The following is a 21495-nucleotide window of genomic DNA, read 5'->3' as shown; positions in this document are numbered from 1 at the left end:
TAAGTGGTGACCTCCTTGTAAAAAAAAAAAGAAAAAAGTTATATGTAACTTTATTATAACATCAGAACAATAATGAAAAGTTAAGGGGAATATTAAGAAAAAAATCTCTTTAGGCCATGGCATTTTGAAGCTGAAAGCTTCTCATCAGAAGAGAAAGGTCAGTATTATAGAAAGTGCAAATATAGAAAAACTGATTTAATGACATTTAGATTTAAATGAGAATGAAAGAATAGGATAATATGGTAAATAGTAATTGAAAGTAGATACAACATATAAGAGTAAATTGGAAGGGTAGTGTATGTATATATATATATATATATATATATATATATATATACCAGCCGAATAATTTTCCCCTAATTTCTCCTTATTGTACTAATGATATAACAAACTTATATATAACTTTTATTTCTCATCTTTCATTTAATATAATCACATAGGAGACTGAACTTTTAAAATAGACGTTTTATAGTTTCAGATATGTTTTCAAACTGCAGCAACAAATACTAAAAAAAAAAAAGTAACATTAAAAAATATTACCTTTCAATTTTGTTTTGGTTTAGAAAACTTATTCATTGAGTAATTAAAAAATCCAATTAAATTAATCCTAATTGAAATGAGAGAAAATTGTATAAAACTTAATTTTTCATGATGCTCACAATTATATCTTAAAACTTCCATTGGCAGATATCTATTACACCACCACCACCACCCTTACTGTATTTTTAAGAAAAAGACTTCAATATTGATTAAGAATTAAATATTCAGATTATAAAAACATAATTGTTTTGAAAGAGATACCTGTTTAACCTTCTGAGGAGATAGGGTACATTTGCCGTGTTAATTTAATATAAATACTATTCCTATTTGGACATTTTCGGACTATAATTTAGCTGTTGACATTTTACAATTTTTTATTTTTTTGTAATTTTTAATGATTTTCCTCCTCACAAATCTCAAAATGATAAAGTGTTCTGTTTTACAAGAGTTAGAGAGACAGATTTTGGAAGAAGTTTGACTTATAAAAATGCTGCGAATTAGTTGAATTGTTTTTTTTATTTTCAAAGGATCAACACAGTTTGAATATTAGATTTTAAAATAAGGAATTGGAATTGAACTTTTGAGATCCTATTAATCTGAGTCTTTGTTTCAATTCTGCAACTTTGCTATTGCAATGAATCCATGTAGCAAAGAAATCTCTCTACTGCATGTAAACATTAAATATGGTTTTCACTTGATACTATTACAACTTTTTTTAATGAATAATGTGTGGGGTGATCTCTCCTCCATTCCTTGTCCTTCTCTTCACAAAGAATAATTAGACAAGTTTGATATTTATAGAATCTAAATAATTAGGTAATAAGTAAATATATTTCTTGGATTTTTTTTTTCTGTATTGCATAAATCTTTTGTCTATATTAAATTTTTTATCCAGTTATACAGTTTTATAATAGTTTAATCTCTAATCCTTCTGTTTGTATAAATCTTGTTTAATAGTAGCAGAGTTGAAACACACAGAGGGGTGCATACATATGGCAGAGGGAGGAGGGTAATTTCTACATGTTGATTTCTATAAAGATGAAAGCGGGGTTGCTATATCAGTTGTGAGACCACGAGGGAGAGCGATAACATCCAAATATTTGAATTTGGAAAGTAACCCGCACTATATATTTTCCCATCGTTTATTAAATAGTTTGCTTTGGCAAAATTTATTTTAAAGTAATAAAATAATTAAATTAAACCTATTTTCTTCAGATTTATTGAATTTTAACAGACACTGCCATTATAATTGTATTTGTTTCTGTTTTGCTTTTTTTAGGAGCAACGGATAAAAGAATTGAATCAGGTGTCACCTTCAGCGTCACCGCACCATCAGCCCACAGCGTTTGCCCCAACAAATCCTTTCAGCGCTGCTGTTACAGATCCAGGGTCAAACCTGCTTTTGGACACTGGTTTGACAGGATCATCTAAACCTATCGACGATCTACTTGGTTTGTCAACCACTTCTACTAACCCATTTGCTGACAGTCTCTCTACAACTGCAGTTTCACCTGGACAACCATCGACTATGACATCTATGGGATGGGGAACTCAACCCACAGCTTCTCCTGCAATAAGTGCCTCAAATCAAAGTAAGTATCCCTTTTTGAGATACATGAATCTATTGCATCTGGCAGCTTCGGAACTAAGTTTCAAGCAAACATTTGCTACACGAGATACATCCTGAATATTTTTTGACCTGTTTCAGTTGTGCATTAGCTTTCATATCTTGGAATGTGATGTTTCCTGCGGCTGTATTTTCCATTTAATCATGTGTGGTTTTGCTCTTTCAAATTTCAGGCATGCTCAGCAGGTACCATGATATACTTTTTTTGATATATGTCGGAGAGGTGCCTTCTGATTGTAAAAATGTTTAAAGTATATTTGTGTAGCAGTACACATGAAAAAATAAAATTGCTCACATATCTCAATAATGGTATAAAGAGTTTGATGATCTAAGAAATCTTTTTAAAATCTGATCAAAAATAAGAAAGTTATGACATTTTGCGCCTCGCACGTTTTGATGTACACTACATTTTCAGTAAAAATGCTTTATCCTTTTTAAAACAAGATAAAGCAATGAAATTTACCATATAAGTGTATCTTTTTTTTTTTTTTAGGATTGACAGAGCTAATCATAGTCTGAAGTTTTATCACTCATATCTACAGGTAGACGTACGATAAATACTTTAAATTTCTGGCTGTGCGTTTTTTTTATTCAAGCACGTTTGTCATTTAAGGATTTTTGATTCTTCATATTTCACTGGTGACATTATGGAAACCATTTTATTGAGATAATTGTAATTAGGACTCGAATAACATGAGTAGCCAATATTTTGACAGCAAAAACATGTCTAGAAAAAAAGCAGGTTATCTTTATTAAATAGCTGCACAAGATCCAGTATATTAAAATTTGTTTTCTAAAATAGTTATCTTCTATAATCATGCCTTTCTTGTTCTCTAAGCCAACGAAGCCAATGAGGAAAGCTAACTCTTGCTAAAATATTAAGAATTACCTCCCCTTAGATGAGGTGTTTATTTAAGAATATCTTCATTTGGTTTAGCAGTTTACTAATATGAAGTATTTTAAATTTTAACTGAATAAATTAGTTAATAATAATTAACATTATTCTGTGCAGGCTGTCATCAATGAATTCACAAATGTTGTAGTAGGCTGCAAAGGAGATTAATTCCTGATGAAAACTGTCTCTGTTAAATATGTGCTAGTACTATTTGTTGAATTAAAAGAAACTCCTGCACTGATTTCTCCATCGACGATCTGCAAAAGTTGTGGATTAATTTAACTTTCTTGGTGATATGATCTGTGTTCGTGGTGGTGGGGGTGTGAATTAAGTTCAATTTTACGTATACAAACTGTATAAGGTAAATTTTGACCTTCTTCCCGACATGATTTGTTCATTTTTATTGGTCACTTGTAGTGGAGTTTAAAGCTGCAATGACGTAGTGTTATGTTACATATAAGTTAATCTTGGAGTCATAACGTGGTCTTTCTGACCAAGTTATGGGTTCAAGAGAAAGGACATGATTATGTTTTCGATGGAATTGTGGTGTACATCTTGCTGACATTTAAACTGAAAGTGTTCAGACTGGAGTCAACTCTGTATTGCAACCATTTATGATGTTATGGAGATGTTGAATAAAACTTTGATTGAACAAACAAATGCACAACTTTCAACTGAGAATAATCAAAGAAAAATCAGGCTAAGATAGACTTTGAATGCCATGACAATTTGAAACCAATGCAAATGATACAAGTCACTTTGTTCTGCCATCGACAATGTGCAACCCATACCGAATGTAGAAAAGATGTTAAATAAAAAAGATGTATTAAAATGAAATTTTTTGCAGACAAAATGCCTCAAGTAGGATTTAAACCAACAAATTAAACTTTGCTTCTGACTAATTTTTATTTGTCAGTTTTATATCATGCTATTGACAACATAAAAATGTACTTAGCGATAATTTATTTTAAAATTACTTAGTCCAGTTCAAACGACTGCTAATATGAAACATTTTTAAATAATTATCTAAAATAAATCAGCAAAGGAAATAATTAGTTTTAAATTGAAGAATATAATAGGAGTTGTCTGCCTTAAGTTTTAAAATGTGCAAACAAATAAAAATTAAAAACTAAAATGACTTTTCCAGGCAGTATTGGGTATGGACAGTAAATTATTATTTTTTAATAACAAAATCGTTAAATAATTTTTGTGTGAGGATTGCTGCATCCAATAATCTTGATCAGTCTCTCTATCTATTGTTTTATCTATCCTGCTTGTGTTTGAAATAATGTCGTGATTATCCACTAAACTCCTCACCATACAATCACTCTTTCAGATCAAATGCATTGTTTCTTGAGATAAAAGGATAACATTTATGCATTTCTTTATAACATGATGTCTGTCATCTTTAAGTTTGCTATATTTTTTAGTGTGCAGATTTGTCACATTTTGAGAATATACGTTTCTTGCTATATGTTTAATTAAAATAAAAATGACTTAATAAATAATTTTTTTTTTCTTAGGTGAAGGCACTTTTGCAACTGATGCTGCTTTTGCAGCAGCCTTCCCCAACAGCACGTCCATCACAACCACAGGTAAGTGTGGTCAGATTAATAAGGTTTTTCTTATTCCTTCTCCTAGCTGGATTTTCTTTCATTTTTTTGACACAAATTAAAAGAAAATTTCTTTTCCAATTTAAATTTCGTTTTAATTTTTTTTTTTTTTTTAATTCAGAACATGACTTGTATCATTTTCTGCAATCGAAAATTTTCAGGAAGAAGAAAAAAGTTGTAAAAACTACTAAATGCAAATTTGAACTATTTTTTATTGAACGACTTGACTGGTTAAAAATATTTTTGCAGCTATTTGATTATTTTTTTTTTTTTTTTTTTTTTTTTGTGGGAGAAATGTTTTTTTTATTGTAACCTCATTCATTATGCTTAATTAAGAAAATAAATTGTTTAAAACATTTGCCTTTTTAATTAATAACACCTTTTCACCATTTTTTTGTTTTTTTTAACTCATTAATCTTGATATCAAAGTAGTATTTTTGTGTATGTAATTATTCTAAGATATTTTTCTTATGTAGTTGTCACCTGGGACACATTGTTTAATTGATCTTTACATATATGCACAATTAACTGCAATCAACTATAACATTAGCATATACTTATGAAATTCTATTAAATATTTCATTACAGATTCCAAATTGTATCTTGTATCATAAAACTGGGTGGGAGTAAATGAAAATATTGAAAAATAAATATTAAACTTTCTTTAATAATGCTAATATTACTTTTTAAATAAGTGCAAAATTGAATTCTTGATTAAAAAAAAAGAAAAATCATTTTAATTTTCATTGAAAAACATGCCTACCAGTTGGAATAAGTGTTTGATATGTTAATAAAGTTGTATAATCACTGTGTAATTTCCCACATCAACATAACTTTTGTAATCACAAATTGAATTATTTTTATTTTAAATAAAAAATGCTATAGTATAAAATAAAACTAAATTTTAAATCCTATTTAAAAAAAAAAAAGAATTTATTACAAATTTAAATCTATCAAAATTTATTTTAGTTTCTTCTAAAATAAGTCAGTCATTTTAATCTTTTGTTAATTTTTTTTTTTTAATGAATTACTTGCTGAACTTTTGAAATTTGAAAGGAATTTGATAACATTTCAGCTACTGTATACAAAATCCTTTCCTGCTCTATAATTCTTAGCAATCTTCAAGTATTAAAGAACTGAAAGGTTTAAGCATTTATGTCAAACAATTTAAGAGAGATTAAAACATTGTCAGTTATGGTTTTATAACAACTTAGTTTGATTAATAATTTGTTGAGAAAAACAATATTGTAATAATTTAACTGTCAGAATCATATTTTAAAAAGAGGAATATGGTTATTAAAAATAAAGTTCTTGCGCAATGTTGGGTAGAGATTGCTAATTTACATTAAATACCAACTGATTTTTTAAACGTACACTAATGTATTTGCCTGCAATGTTGGATAACACTCTTTAAATATGTGAGATGTCAAGCTTTAATTAGATATTCTTAGTTGGCTTTCACGCATATGCAGGTGTAATTTTACGAACCTTGTAATATTGTATGTGCCAAAAAAAAATATAGATTGTTTTATCATTTCTGAATTTATCCAGAATTCATACATTACTGAAATTTCTGTCTGTCTCTATGTAAACCCCAAATATTTTAGTGATCCTTTTTTTATTTTTTTTTATATAAATCTCTTCTGATATATTTCACCCCCCCCCCTTTCCAAAATTTAAATTTAAGAAAACAAAAAAAAACTCTGGATAATTTGACTTTTCTGTTTTTGACATGTTTCAAATACACTTTTTGAAATTGTATTTTCCTGCTTTTTATGTGTGCTTTTTATCGTATTAAACACAGATAAGTTCAGCATGTCCGATTTTTTTTTGCTGTATTTTTCAATGTGCTTTTAAGTTGTTTGTAATCTTTTATATACTTAGTAACTTGCAGCTATTTCTGTTATTATTTCCCAGTTTCAAACTTCTTTTTATTGTTGTCATATTAACAATTTGTTATAATCTGTCCCTTTTTGGTGTGCCTTTTTATATTAGCAAACAAAATCCTTTATTCAATCTATCATGCTTCAATTACAAAAATAATTTTCATCAAAATCGAATTTCACCTTTGTTTGGTCATGTCAAACTTGTGGTCGTTTGTATAAAGATACTAGATTTCCTCATTCAACAGTAAAATTGCAATGTTTATAACATAAACTAAATAAACACAATCATTAGGATAGGTATTTCTTTACACAACAATATTTTATCAATTTAAAAAATTATTTATTGCAACTGCATATAAATTTTTGCCATTTAAAATTTTGTTATTTTCTTCATTTGTTAAATTTTGTTACATTACATTAATGAATGTCACTAAATAATTTCTGTGCATATTGTATGTTTGGTGCTACCAGATCAGGCTGTCTGAAGATATTGGCTTCAGGACCTAAAATTCACCAATTGATCTTATTTTTCTTCCTCTTTTCAAAACCTATGTTCTGAAAAGCTAAAAAAAAACAAAAACAATTTTCTCTATACAACAACCAAACCAAACACCATAAATGAATATTTGAAGATATAATGAACTTGAAGCATTAAAAGTTTTACCAAAATAACTGGTTTCTGCATTAAATAACCTGAAAAGGATTGATATGCCGTAAAACAACCAAACCGTATTGTATGCGTTGAAGTAACAAAATATTTTACATTTGTTTTTATTAAACAACTTCATTTAGTCATGTGCTGTCTTTATACTACAGAGCACACAACCTTCAAGTGGCCCTAAGTTTGACATGCCTGCTTTAGATGTGTCCAATCGTCTTTGCAAAAAACTCTGCCCTGCTTAAGTATGAAGGGGCATTTTCATTGCTACATATGCTGATTGGAAATCTGCAGTAAGAATATCCATGTTTGTTTCATTCTAAACGTCTTTATGTCCCAATGTGAAAGATGTTAGAGTGCCCAAATATTTATGCAACTTGTAACATTATAAAACATAGAGATTTTCATTTCCATCAATAGCTTTTGAACAAAAATTATGAATCTATCTCAACTTGTTTAAACTAAACGTAAAATAGTTTAGTAAAGACTTTTAAAACTTGTTGGGACACCCACTCTAAAAGGAAAACTTGTTGGAACACCCACTCTAAAAGGAAAACTTGTTGGGACACCCACTCTTAAAGGAAAACTTGTTGGGACACCCACTCTAAAAGGAAAACTTGTTGGGACACCCACTCTAAAAGGAAAACTTGTTGGGACACCCACTCTAAAAGGAAAACTCATCTAACCTTGTTATCAAGGAATCCCAGGATGTTCTACTTGCATTTCAGCTGGAGAGATTGTAGAATATAATTGAATTGGAGCCAAAAGATTGACTCTGTCAGATTATATGTTCCTTGGTTCATTTTAATGGAAAGTTCCAAATATCCAGAATGACTTGGCTGGCTTCACAAATTAGGAGTATTCCTACATTTTTTTTTTTTTTACAAGTACGTCCATGGAATGTGCGCCAATTTATTTCACTTGTACCTCCCCCTTCAATGTAAATACACCCAAGCAAATCAAGTAGCAGTAACACCCCACCACCTGTAAAGGTCTCTAGATGTCGGAAAAAATTTCTGCTCTAATAGCTACTTTCTTTGGATGGCTTGTCTTTGAAATTCCCTCCCTGCTCCCAGTTTTAACTTTAATGGGAACAAACCTCTTGCTGCCCAACTCCACCTAGGTTGCCCCTCCTAGAAATCTTAGCCTTATTACAGTAGCCCTTTATGCTTCAGTAGCAATATTCCTTGTTTAAGGTAAATAAAAAAAATAAAAAACAAAAAGTTTTCAAAAAATATGTTTAGAGCGACTGAGCAACCATATATATTCAACTTGCAACCGTATTTTCTTGTAAACCAAAAATTTTCAAACATTACTGACAATACTTTCTAATTGGTGATTTTATTATTTAAGTGTAGCAGAACGTCCATTTTTTATATCTACTATTGAACTTGAAAACCATGATAAACACTTTTTATTTTTGTTGCTTATTGTTTTTTATTGATTGTAAAACTGAAATTATGAATTTTCCTTATTTTAATTTGCTGAGATTCTTTCAGATATGACAATTGATGAAATTTGTTGTGAAAAAAAAAAATGGTAAAAGTCCTAAATAATCAACAATGATTAAAAAAAAAAGAAATTTATATCAAATACATTAAAATGAAATTCTATACTTAACTAGTCAAGTTATGTTTATAACACTTTTTATGTCATAAAATTTGTCTTTACGCTTGACTTTCAATAGCAGCTACAACCTGCTTATATATATTGTGGTCATCATTGAAAGTCGAGTGTAGAGAAAACAAATTTTATAAAAAGTTTTTTAAACTTGGCTAGTTAAGTAAAGATTTCATTCTAATGTGTTTGATATAAATTATTCTTTTTAATTTTTTAGTTACCATTCTGAACTTTTACAAAAAAAGATGCTTGTATATCTTATATATTTCTATTTACTTACAAATCAGGAACTTTTTCAAAATACCATTTAGATTATTCAGGTTACTATTCTTATCTTAGATTTTATTTTCACAATGTTCCAGATGATGCAACCTTGAAGTACATAACTTTCTTTGGATATGTCTTGTCAAACTTTGGATATGTCTTGTTTGTCAAACTTTGGATATGTCTTGTCAAACTTTGGATATGTCTTGTCAAACTTTGGAATCTATATAAAATTTTGAACTGTATTTTTATTTAATCCACCAGAGTAGATATTTCTCGTTCCATCATCCATGATTGGGGTTTTAAGAAATGTTAAATTTATTGTTAGTATCTAGTGGAAATTGAACCTTCAATCTTCAGAAGACTCACCTGGACATGTGACACAAGAGATAAAAGTACTAAGTATAATCAGTTCTAAACTTGTCTTCTAAAGGTTCAGTTCTCACTATAGGCAATGCTAAGAATAAAATAAAAATTAAGACTTTTACTTGGTCGTGGCTAACAGAATAAGAATAATCTACTTCTGTGGATTAAATAATGGATTCAGTTTGAAATGCTACATTAATTCCTCACTTTAACAAGATGTACTGAAGAACGTTGGAAGTTTATTAACCAAAAAGTTGTGAGAATAACATCGAAGATGAAAATGGTAATCCAAAAAATACCAAATATCAATTCTCAAACCTTAAAATTTCTGAAATACTAGAAAAAAGTCTTAAAATTTGCTTAATTTTTTTTTTCTTAATTTTCCTCAATTTTTGAACATTGAAACATTAATGATGGAATTAAGTTCACTACTTTTTTTGTTGAATATTATTACATTATTTCCAGTTGAAGTGGTTGCTTCATTTTAGTACCATCTTGCTGTTTGGATTTCCTTTTTTGAATGTCTGTTTGACATTTCACTTCAACATAATAGCTGAAAATCTCTTGGAACCACAACTGGTACTGTCCCAATATCACAAAAGGCTTTTCTTCCCATTCCACTGAAGCCTATCATGATAATCCTAATGGTCACCAAGCAGTTCTTACTAGGATTCCTCAAAACTGTTATGGAAGGCGAGGGCTGGTGGGACATTTGTGATCATGTTACGGAATGACTGACATAAATGCAAAGCATGAAGTTAAATGCGACGAGATTGACCAAAATTGAATTTTGATGTGCAACCTCCTCGCAAAGGTTTGAAAGATGTGTTAGAAATATGAATACAGCCTAATCACGCTGACACACCGGTTCTCGTTAGATATACAAAGTTAAGCAACGTTGAGCCTAGTCAATACCAAATGGGTGACCAATTTGAGAATTCCAGGCGCTTTATGTAGGAGGATGTTGACACCTCCCTGCAAAGTTGCAAAATCTTAACGTCGTCATCCCCCCCCCTAACAGGAATAAACATACGATTGGGGACCACTTATGAATTTCATACTCCCATAGAACTTCTTGCTGTGAAGGAAGCAGGTTAAACCGGTGTACAGTTAGTGCAGTTTCTATTAGCAATATGAAAAAGAAGAGACAAACAAAAATTGAAGCAAGGGAACGGACAAAAAATATCAATTTTCTCAGGTTTTACCATGTCTTAAAACAATGTCTTCACGACGTAGACACCCTCGACAAACCCAACAGGCAGCCAAATCCCACCCCCACGCAGTAGAGATCCCTAGATGTAAAAGACCTTTCTACTCCAGTAGTTTCTTCCCCAGAACTGCTAAACTCTGGAATTCCATTCCAGGTCTCTGCTTCCCCAACTGTACTGACATGCAGAAGTTCAAGTGTAACGTGAACTGACATCTTTCTGCCCAAATCCCAACATAGTATCCCAGTAGTTGTTGCCCCTGATAGTAGCCCCCTACACCAAAGTGGCAATGTGCCTTGTTTGGGGTGAAAATGTAAAAAAAAAAAAAAAAAAAAAAAAAAAAAAAAGCCAACAATGTAAAACTGGACTGGAATTTAAACTACCTATTTTTTTCTAACACTGAGTTTTAGCACTTTACCCAACACAGAGGGATGCCTATTCAACAAAAGTTGCAGAGTGCAATAAATCCAAAAAAGTTTATCCCGACCAAAGAACATGTAACAAGAAAACTAAAATGAGAGCACCAGTTAAAACTGTAAATAATAATTCTTCATTTTAAAAACTTCCAATAAATATCGATTTGATATGAATATATTTTCACAGTTACTTTTAGACATTGTTTAAAAAAAAAATCTAATGAAAATATTGGCACATGTCTCAAATGAAATATCTTTAATTATTTCTGTTTTTTTTTTCTTCTTAATCTTTTCTAATCATTAAAACATTATCTCTAATTTTTATTAAACTCCTAAGTTTAACAAATTAGCCGCTAATCATTGATAGTAACAGATGTAGTGAGTAGTCATTTATTTCTATAGTTGCATGCTTATAAGCTTTGGTTGAATTGGTGCTTTTTCTTTTTTTTGAAGTGATCTCTTCTTGATATTTCCATTCAATAGATATTCATGTAGAATTCTTATTGACCAACAATCTCTAATAAAGCTGTTTGTCTTGTGTTAATTACATAATGCAACTCAAAATGTGCCGAATTAAAAAGTTGAATGAAAAATGTTTTCAAATCTATGAAAATACTAGACACATCTGTGATTGTTAGACCATAACTACTATTTATTACTATTTATTACTATTTATCCTTTGATTTCATTCAGAAATAACTGTGACATTTTATTATTACATCATTTTAATTGCTGTTGACATCAACAAAAATTATTGCATAATAGATTTGATTCCAAATAAATTAATGCTAAACTTTATACACTTTTTTAAAAAAATAGTTCTGAAGCATTTGTATGCTTCAGAACTATTAATTAATATGGAGGAAAGGTGGAAAAATGCTTATGTACGGAAGTTAATTCCAATTTTTAACATTCAAAAATAGTTTTTAGATCATTATTAAATATAGTCTCTATTGTAAAAGGTGTTTTTGAAGGCTTACAATGCAGGAATGTACAGTCGTTATGAGCAGATAAATAAATGATAAATAATTCAATTTTTTTTTATATATATATTTTTCTACCTGAATTTTTTTAACTTTGGATGGTACTTATTCTAAAGGTCCTTTCAGGTAATAACCCATCATCAGTGGAATAACAAATCCTCTCTCTAAGCTGTAAATTACAATTCATAGCTTAGAGAGAGGATTTGTTTTTTCACTGATGATGGGTTATTCCCCGAAAGGACCTTTGGAATAAGTACGATCCACAGTTAAAAAAATTCAGCTAGATAAATAAATATATATATATATATATATATATATATATATATATATTATATATAAAAAAATATATTGAATTATTTATCGTTCATTTATTTATTTATCTGCTCATAACGACTACATTCCTACATTGTAAGCCTTCAAAACACTTGTTATTATTTAACAGTGCTTAAAGAAAACCACACCATACTTAGTTTCTATTGTAAAATTCTTCCTTGCTTGAATAAGTATTTTTGGAAAGATCTAATTGAATTACATTGTTTTAGTGTAAAGAACCTGCTACATAATGGAAGAAATTGCTAGTCAGAATCAAATATCAATTTCTCAGATGAATTAATGCCTAAATCTAACGTATATTCCAATTGACTTCATTTTAAGATATTCTATAAGAGAGTTTGCTCTTCCGTTCACTATGCTTTAGTTTGAAATATTTACATCATTAAGCACACAAATGAACGCATCTTAAGAATATGTTTTTTTTTTTTGTTTTTTGTTTTTTTCTTTAAATACACTTTTGCTGCTTTGTTAAATTCTTCCATTTGTGCCAATATTTTATCATAAAAGAATCTCTGGTTATTAAAATAATATTTGTATTTCTTTCTGCATGGCTTACTAATTACTCTTGTATTCTTTTATGCAAATTTGTTCACACACACACACACACACACATGGGGTGAATTTTTTATTATTTGTTCATTACTTGCACACATGATAGTAACAAATTTATCAAAAGATTGACAAAGATTGACCTTATGATGTGCTTAGAATTCTTATTACAATTTTAACGTATCCTTTTTCAATAATTTTATTTTTCAAGTTTCCTATTCAGAAATTATTAAATTAATTCATAAAAAATTTGTATTTAATTTTAATGAAAAATTATTGTATCAACAGTTAAAAAAATTTTAATCCATAAGAGTTGGACTTAAATTTGAAATAGCTTTCTCATTGTCAAATGTGCATATGCAAAACAGAGGCATCTTAAGATTAGACATGAGATGATTAGCTGTGTAAGTATGATCACCTAGAGAGGAAAGTAATTTGCGACATACTCCTCCCTACCTCTTTACCAGGTTAGTGCAAGCATATCAGTGGGTAGCTGAGGGCATAGGCAACAACTATTAAAGAGGAGTTGGCTTAACTCTCAGGTCCATGACTTAAATCGCAATCTGTTAACCATCTTGTGCAACCTTGCTCACAAACCTTGTACATGATTCTGGATGTGGTGAAGAAGCTGGTTAAACCCAACCGCTGTTAAAATAACAATGAGAGTTGATACCCTAGGGATTTAGCAATTAAAATTTGTTTCATGATAGAATTAATAGAAAGCTTACTTCTCAACATAAATGATAATAAACCCCATAGAGTGGATGATGGTGATAGTGATTAATCTAATGGATGCCATTGCAGACTATGGGCCCTGCTATATCTGATCAAATGCTATCAGATCTTTTGTTAGTAATGCAGTAATATTTTAGAGAAATATATAAACCCACCATTTTTGTTCACATATGGCTAAGATAGCAACTATTAAAAGAAAAAAAATCAGCAAATATGTTTTTTCTTTTTCTTGTTTGTTCAACTGCTTTGTAAGTTATTGATCCACAAAGCCAATATGAATCTTATTTTGTTTGTCGCTGTTTCTGCTGTTAATAAAAAAAAAAAAAAAAATGGTGAAGTAGTTATGTCCCTTTTCTTGGCATTCTACCCAACCGTATTTTTGTTGATTCAAAATGATTTTATATTGGTTCCTCATAAAAACATGTGTCTGTTCTAATGAATGGTGATCGAGAAGTTGATTCTATCTTAATGGGTCCTTTGATAAAAGAAGAAACCCTGCAACGAACACATGAGCTTTTATCATATGTAGGGATTCTGCAATATTTCTGAAAATGTCTCTTAGATCTGCTCATTGCGATTTTAAGAAGTAGTAAAATCTTCACTTTTATGACTAATCAAAACAAAATATTAAAGCGAATTAAATATGAAAAGATTTAAATCTTTGGAAATACAATTTTTCTTGTAGAATTGTGACCAATACTTGTCATCATTCACTGTTGAAACAGAATTAAGTATCGACCTTGTATTAAAAAACTATGAAACTCCAAGAAACTATCAATCAACTGGCTTTACTTTATATAAAGATATAAAGAAAGAATGAAATATAGTGTCTTAAAAGTTTACTTATTGTATGTTGTTTTGAATATGAAATCGTATGCAAATCGTGATGTAGTCTTGCATCTTTTGTTTGCAATCGCTTGCCTATCCAACACAACTAATAGAAATGATCTGTCGTGATGCATTCTTTTACTGATTAGACAAAGTAAATACAAGTGAAATAAATTTTCTAAAACAAAAATGAAACATGTAGTATTGTATATAAATGTGTGTTACTATATTTATAAACGAACTAATCATGCCAATCCAAGTTTGAAGCGGACAGACATAGAATTGGCAGCCAGTTCTTGCCTTGTATTTTTCAACTTATAGACTTGAGGCAAGAAACTAGTGTCATCGATTATGTTCATTCTCTTGAAATTTATAATTTTGATTTTAGTACAAAATTTAGTTTATACATTTGAAACAAATCAGTCTGTAATATCTATTATTTATTAATCTAATTCAATATCTTTTATTTAAAGGTTCTCTAAATTGTGTGTGTGTGTGTGTGTGTGTGTGTGTGTGTGTGTGTGTGTGTGTGAGAGAGCAACTGACACCTATGTCATTGTAACTCTCTATTGCAAAGTACATTTATCGTATGATGCACATCACGATTTCACCCCACTCTTTTTTTTTTTTTTTTTTTTTTGTGAATTGAGTTAATTTGATCTTCAAATCTACTGTAAATTCCTTTGGTGGAAGTTAGGAAGATTCTATTTTGTATAGAAAGAGAGTTTAGTTTACTATTAAAATTTAAACTAAACTGATCCACTCCCTTAGTGAGTTTTGGAAGAATTATTGGGAGACAGATAACCTGGAAAGAGCATTAACTGTATGTCGATGATTGTGTGTTTTTGAAAAAAAAATTATTTTTATTTATTTCTAACTTTAGTGGGGTGGGGTTGGGTTGGGTTGTATCTAATACTTAAAAACCTCCTAGATTATATATTTCCTCCAACTAGTTTTTTTTTGTTGTTTTTATGACACCATTTACATGATGGAATTTTACTGTAGAAAAACTATCATCTAAAAGTTTATAACTATTGACCCACCCACCCTCATATTCATAGATCAATATTTATATGCCCCAAGTTATTTGTCTCCTTTGTTTGTTATTAAAATTTAACCTGAACTGAACTGCCATAGTATATTTTGAAAGAAGCCATTAGGGTTAAGTTTAAATTAATTTTAAATCGCAAACTAAACTTTCTTTTATAAAAAATAGGGTTGGGTTAAGGAGTAAGAAATTTGTTTGAAAGCCAAATTAATTCAAATAAAGAAAATTAAAAAAATGAGAATTTTTATGTGAAATCGAGACTGATGTAGTGTAATACAATAAAAGTACTACAAGCAATGGCTTATTATTTTTATGAGGCGACGTACTTGAGTAAGTATCTGAAACTAACTGCATCCTCCTACTTTTGTTGCATGCAATAGCAGGTGTAATGGACATCATATCTCCTTCTAATGCTGCTGCTACTACTACTTCTGCATCTCCTCTTGCTGCCACCATGGCTCCGAGCCCTTCACCGGTGCCACCTGCAGGTACATAAATCTTTACTTATTTACGTTTTTCAGACTTTATCTCTTTTATTAGAAATGATGTTTTATATTCAAATATATGTATGGGAATATAGTGCTTCTTTATGAACCACCAAGGCAAAAAAGCCATAATATTATTTTTTTTATTCATTTTTTATTTTTATTTTTTATTTTTGAATAGTTCAATTTTTGGCATGGCTATTACAACAGTCCTAAATCATACATTTTTGGAATTGTCTATTTCGATAGTTTTAAATAGTCCAATTTGTTGACTGTCTATTCCAGCAGTCATAAATAGTCCAATTTTTCACATGGCTATTCCAGCGGTCATAAATTGTGCAATTTTTCCCAACAGTTTTAAACTTTGAGATTCCAAGTTTATTTCTATAACAGTTTTCTTTCTTTTTTATTTATTTTAATTTTTTTAGTCTTAAATTGTACTTGAAACATTATAATATGATGTTATTAGTTATATTCTTTACCTCTTCATTAGACAACCAGCAAAATATTTGCTATTGTGACATTTTTCTTTATGAACATTCTAATTTTAGAAATGAGAAAATATTCCTGAAAACAAGGAAAGTAAAAACAAGTTATTTAAAAATAATTTGTCTTCGAATAAATCATGGAAATTTAAAAGTAAAATTGAGTCAGAATGTCAACAATCGATTGTATTGCGCAATCAAAAGATTTGATTTAAAAAAATATAAGGTACTTTTTTTTTTTTTTTTATAGCATGGTGATTGTCAACCCACAATATAAACCATCCCTGAAATATTGAAAGAGTTATATATCTAGTGTGGCTGTACAGTTGGTTTAATAATTGTTCATGCAGACTCTGAACACAATGTTCGAGTTTTACCAAAGTATTTGTAATGAGTCTTTGGGAAAATTTTGAATCCATCTGTTTTCCACCTGCCTATAGTAGACTCTCAAATATATATATATATATATATATATATATATATATATATATATAACATTGTAAATTGTTTATATATGTCAACGTATGTTAATTTCCAAACGAAATGCTAGTATTTTGAGGTGCGTTGGTTTTTAAAATATGATTATTTTAGTAGAACCATTTAAAAAATTTGTGTTGATCCAAGTGTTTTAATGGTCGCTTAATATTACTATATACAACAAGTAAAACTTTAAATATAACTCACAAACAAAAAAATGTGTTAAAATTCACCAAGATTCAAAGAGTTTGATTAATGGATATAAACAAAAATAAAATGTTAAAAAAAAATTTTTTTTCTTTTACATTTAAAAAAAAAAAAAGCTTTATTTTTTTTATTTTTATCGACTGTGTGTGCTTTTTTAATTTAAAGTTAGCTGGTAATAACTTTTTTTTTATTTTGTTGTACAAAATGTTAACATGAAAGCTGAGAGGACAAAACGGTTTTGCTTTTTATAAAAATTAAATTATCATTTATGCAACTACATTTTTATTTTCAAATTATTTCTTGGCTAATTTTACAGGTGTTTTACTTTCCACTGATTTTGCATTTTCAACTTCACACAAATTCTTTTCTGTTAGACTCTAATATTTGTTTCAGAAGTTAGACATTTTTCTGGGTTTTTTTTTTCTATCATTATTCAAAAACTAAAACTGTGTTCAAAACTTTCATCTCAATAACTTTCAAATTATCAAATTTCCAATTTCTTTCTGAATTATGTCATCATAGTGATGTCTTAACATGGTACAATGAAAAAATGTAAATTGTCCAGACAAAATTAAATGTTGATTTGTTAGCTTAAATGCTATTTGGGAGCAGTTTTTAAAATCTCATCACTTTAAATTTGTTAGATATTTTACTCAATAGCTTTTGTGACAGGATAGATATATATTTACACAAATGCATATTGCTCTTTATTACAGACTGGAGGATTTAAGATTTTGTTTGATCCATTAAATTTGTTGAACGTAAATATAAAGAATTAAAAAGTTGTATTTTGTTTATCAGCAAAATGTTTTATTTTTTCATTATTGCCAATTATTTTTATCGGAATTTTTCTGACAATAACATCCTAATTTTGTATATGACACAAAAATTGTCTTTCAAAAATGTAAACCAAGCCTTTATTTGTTTTTAAAAATTTTGTAATACGATTCTTGATGGTCATCAATATTTCATTTCATTTTTATAATTTATTTAAAAAAATTTTTATTTCATCACAAAATTATTGTAAAAACATCATTATTTATTTTCATTTTTTTTTTCTGTTCTTTTTTTTTATTATTAAAATTGAAAAAGTTTTTGGACTAATTCGGTTGATTATCTATCTTCATTTAATATAATTTTGCTTGCACATCTTCTCCAAATACAATACTCATCTTTATTCTTTGATTTTCTTTCTCTATTTCGATTTCAAGTATTGTCCTCTTCCCCCTAAAAAACTTTGAAATTCTGTAGAATAATCTTTGTCTTTTCGAATTGCAAAAATCTGTTTTGTATCTTTGTCATGCTCACTCAGTCCACACGGAATTGGACGACCTTCTTGATCCTCTTGACTCACTGGATCCGCTGGCTCCGCTACGTCCAGTCAGCCCAGGATTCATACGACCGGTTAGTCCTGCTATTGTTCCACCGGCAAGTCCGGTAATGAATCGTCCTGTCAGCCCAGCAGCCGGTTCCACCTTCAATCCACCGGTCAGTCCATCCACTGCAGCTTTCAATCCGCCGGCCAGTCCATCGGCTTCAGGCTTTAAGCCACCAGCAAGTCCTTCAGGTCTGTTCTATGCAGACACGGAATTGTTATTGTTGCACAGTTTTCTTTATCTCTTTCTCTCTTTCTCTCTGTCTGTGTATTGTGTTGCAAGCAACACTTTTTGCCACTTTCTCCCCTCCCCCTCTTATTTTGTGTTGATCTCTTTTTGATATATGCACAAAGCTGCTTGAGCCTCTGTGATTGTTTTTCTGGTAAAAGTTCAAAATAGTTAAGTCAAGAATAGTTGACTCGTAAAGAAAAAAAGTACAATTTACAGCAAATGCATTAGAATTAAATTCTTTACCAAACTCGTATAGTCTTAACACGTGGAAACTTCAAAAACATTTCAATGTAGGTTGTCTTATCGACACCTGAAACCAAAAATGGCACCCAAGATAATCAGTTAACTTAGTTTGACTATCATGGTGGAAATATAGTAAAAAAAAAAAAAAAAAAAAGATTCACTGTATCATTATCTTTTTTATTTTGAGTGGAATGTCTCTTAAAACACACACACACACACACACACACACACATAATCATCTAAATCTTAACAAAGGTAATCATTTCAGCCGTCATTGATTTTTGGATGTCATTAGGATAGCCTTCATTGAAATTTTTAAATAAACCTTAGTTTCCACACATTAACACTATAGGAGTTTTGTAACAAATTTAATTCTACTGCATTTTTTTTTTTTTTTTATGAGTCATTGATTATTAACTATTTTGTACTTTACCCTGATTTTCTTTTCCTTCTCTTCATTTTTCTGTTTTTCTTCATTTCCCCTTTCCCCTTCATCCTATTACCCAATCACATTTATTTCTTCAATTTCATTTCAGTTGGATTGTCTTGCACTGCTCTTCATTACTTTCGATATTTATCTGTGTGTGTGTTGCATACTTTCAAGCAGATACTGCATTTGTGCCTTATACAATCTTGTTTTTTAGTCATTCAGTAGTGAAATTAGTTTGTTTTTTAGTCATCATTGTCATGTGCTTTTTATTCCCTCCAAATGTAACACCCCCACCTCTCACCCCTTCTCTCTTTCTGTTTTTTTTTTTCTTTTTCTTGTTTATATATAATGATTTTTCCAAGCAGATGACTTTTTGTTAGTTTAATTTCAATTGTCAGTCTTTGTGAAAGTTGTGTAGAGTTCATAGTGATACCGTTTATATTTTTCACTTTCTGCTACATGTACAAAGAGGAAAAGCCTTTCTGTTTTTCTTTGAATTCTTCTGAACTTGCATGGATTGTGTATGAAAATATAAAAAAAACACAGCAGAATAGTTAACACTTGAGAAATTTAAACAAATAAAACAAAATAAATTATACCAAATGCAGTAAAACTTAATTATCTATGGATTTTTACGTTTTAACGTGCTGAAACGAAATTTATTTTAATTTCAGAATTTGTTTCCTATGTTTATGTAGATTATCATTAGACTAATGCCAAAATAGCTGATCATGTGAGGCCTTACTTCATGCTGAAAAAAATAGTAAAAAGAATTTACTTGTCATTAAACCTAGGTTTGATTGAAAACCTCTTCCCAACAAAACCTCTTGTAAAACCATACTTGCTTGCCTAATTTTAGAAAGGTAAAAGCCATTACTTGAGTCACAATCAGAGAAATAATAAAAAGATGTTTGTGGGGAAGAAAAGAAAACTTGGTTACCAATAAGTATAAGGATTAATAAGATTTAATTCTACTTTGTTATAAACTATTTGTTATTTTTCTTTACAATTTCTCAATTGTTAACTATATTGCAATTTTAACAAAATATATGAATCAGATGTTCACACTTCTATACTTATTTCAGGTTCTTCTTTGAAGGGACTCCCCTTTCAAAAAAGGGGCAAACTATTCATTTCAGAAAAACGTGGCACATAAACTGTTTATTTGAAAATCTGTTTATTGTGAAATGAAAAAAAAAAATCTTTATTGCAGATAACTTTATTAAATAATTGTTATTGGAGGGGAAGGGCTTAATTAAAAAATAATTGACATTTTATTTTGTTTTAATTATTTTTTGAAAGCCAATTAATAAAAATCATGGAAATTCTTCACAAAGAAAATATTATTTTCTCTTCAAGGATCTGATTTTTATTTTAAAATATAAATACTTGATCTTCTGGTTCTTTTTAAACAAAATTTTCAAAATAAACCCATTTTGCATAGAATGTCTACTAAGAGAAAAATTGAGATAAATATAATGTGAGTGCATCTGTTATTCTAAAATATTGTTACTAGTTGTTGTCGGTAACATTTATATATATATATATTTATATATATATATATATATATATATATATATATATATATATATATATATATATATAAGCTTTTAAACACTAAACTATTTTCAAAACAATATTTCCCCAAGTGTCCAATAAATATCATAAGTCCACAACAATGTCCAAAAAATGACAAATTCCACAAAAAAAAAAAGCAAAAATCATAACAAAAGATCATTATCAAATACCCCAGTAAAAACTATTGTCTAGATTACAGGGTGGAATGATAAATTTGTCGCCCTAAAAACAACACTAGAGCTTTCTTTGAAAACTTTTATTAAAAATAATTCTGGTAGCTTGATTATGTAGTAGAACTGATATCTATTTATTGTAGCCTCCTTCAGCCTCAATCACTGCCTCTATACAGGTCTGGCACTGGGAGCATGCTTTTTCCACAAGCACTGGTGAGAGCTTGGTGAATACTCTGCAGAT

General features: G+C 29.4%; 1 protein-coding gene across 45 annotated transcripts in view; it reads left to right on the top strand.

The window, feature by feature from the left end:
- LOC145291553 (phosphatidylinositol-binding clathrin assembly protein LAP-like) overlaps positions 1 to 21495 on the top strand; it is a 343700-nt gene that overhangs the window by 276540 nt on the left and 45665 nt on the right. For 19 of the 45 annotated variants that reach the window (XM_080137598.1, XM_080137600.1, XM_080137591.1 and 16 more), the window contains 4 exons: positions 1820 to 2132; positions 4586 to 4657; positions 15950 to 16057; positions 18536 to 18790. In XM_080137598.1, the coding sequence (XP_079993724.1) occupies positions 1820 to 2132; positions 4586 to 4657; positions 15950 to 16057; positions 18536 to 18790 (748 nt within the window). The remainder of the gene's footprint in view (positions 1 to 1819; positions 2133 to 4585; positions 4658 to 15949; positions 16058 to 18535; positions 18791 to 21495) is intronic. The other 26 variants (XM_080137599.1, XM_080137597.1, XM_080137588.1 and 23 more) reach the window with 4 other exon arrangements.

The sequence above is a fragment of the Euprymna scolopes genome, chromosome 12, assembly GCF_053919585.1.
Source record: "Euprymna scolopes isolate OS-2025 chromosome 12, ASM5391958v1, whole genome shotgun sequence".
NCBI lineage: Eukaryota > Metazoa > Mollusca > Cephalopoda > Sepiida > Sepiolidae > Euprymna > Euprymna scolopes.
Note: the sequence above shows the minus strand (reverse complement) of the source record. Positions and strands in the feature narration are given on the sequence as shown.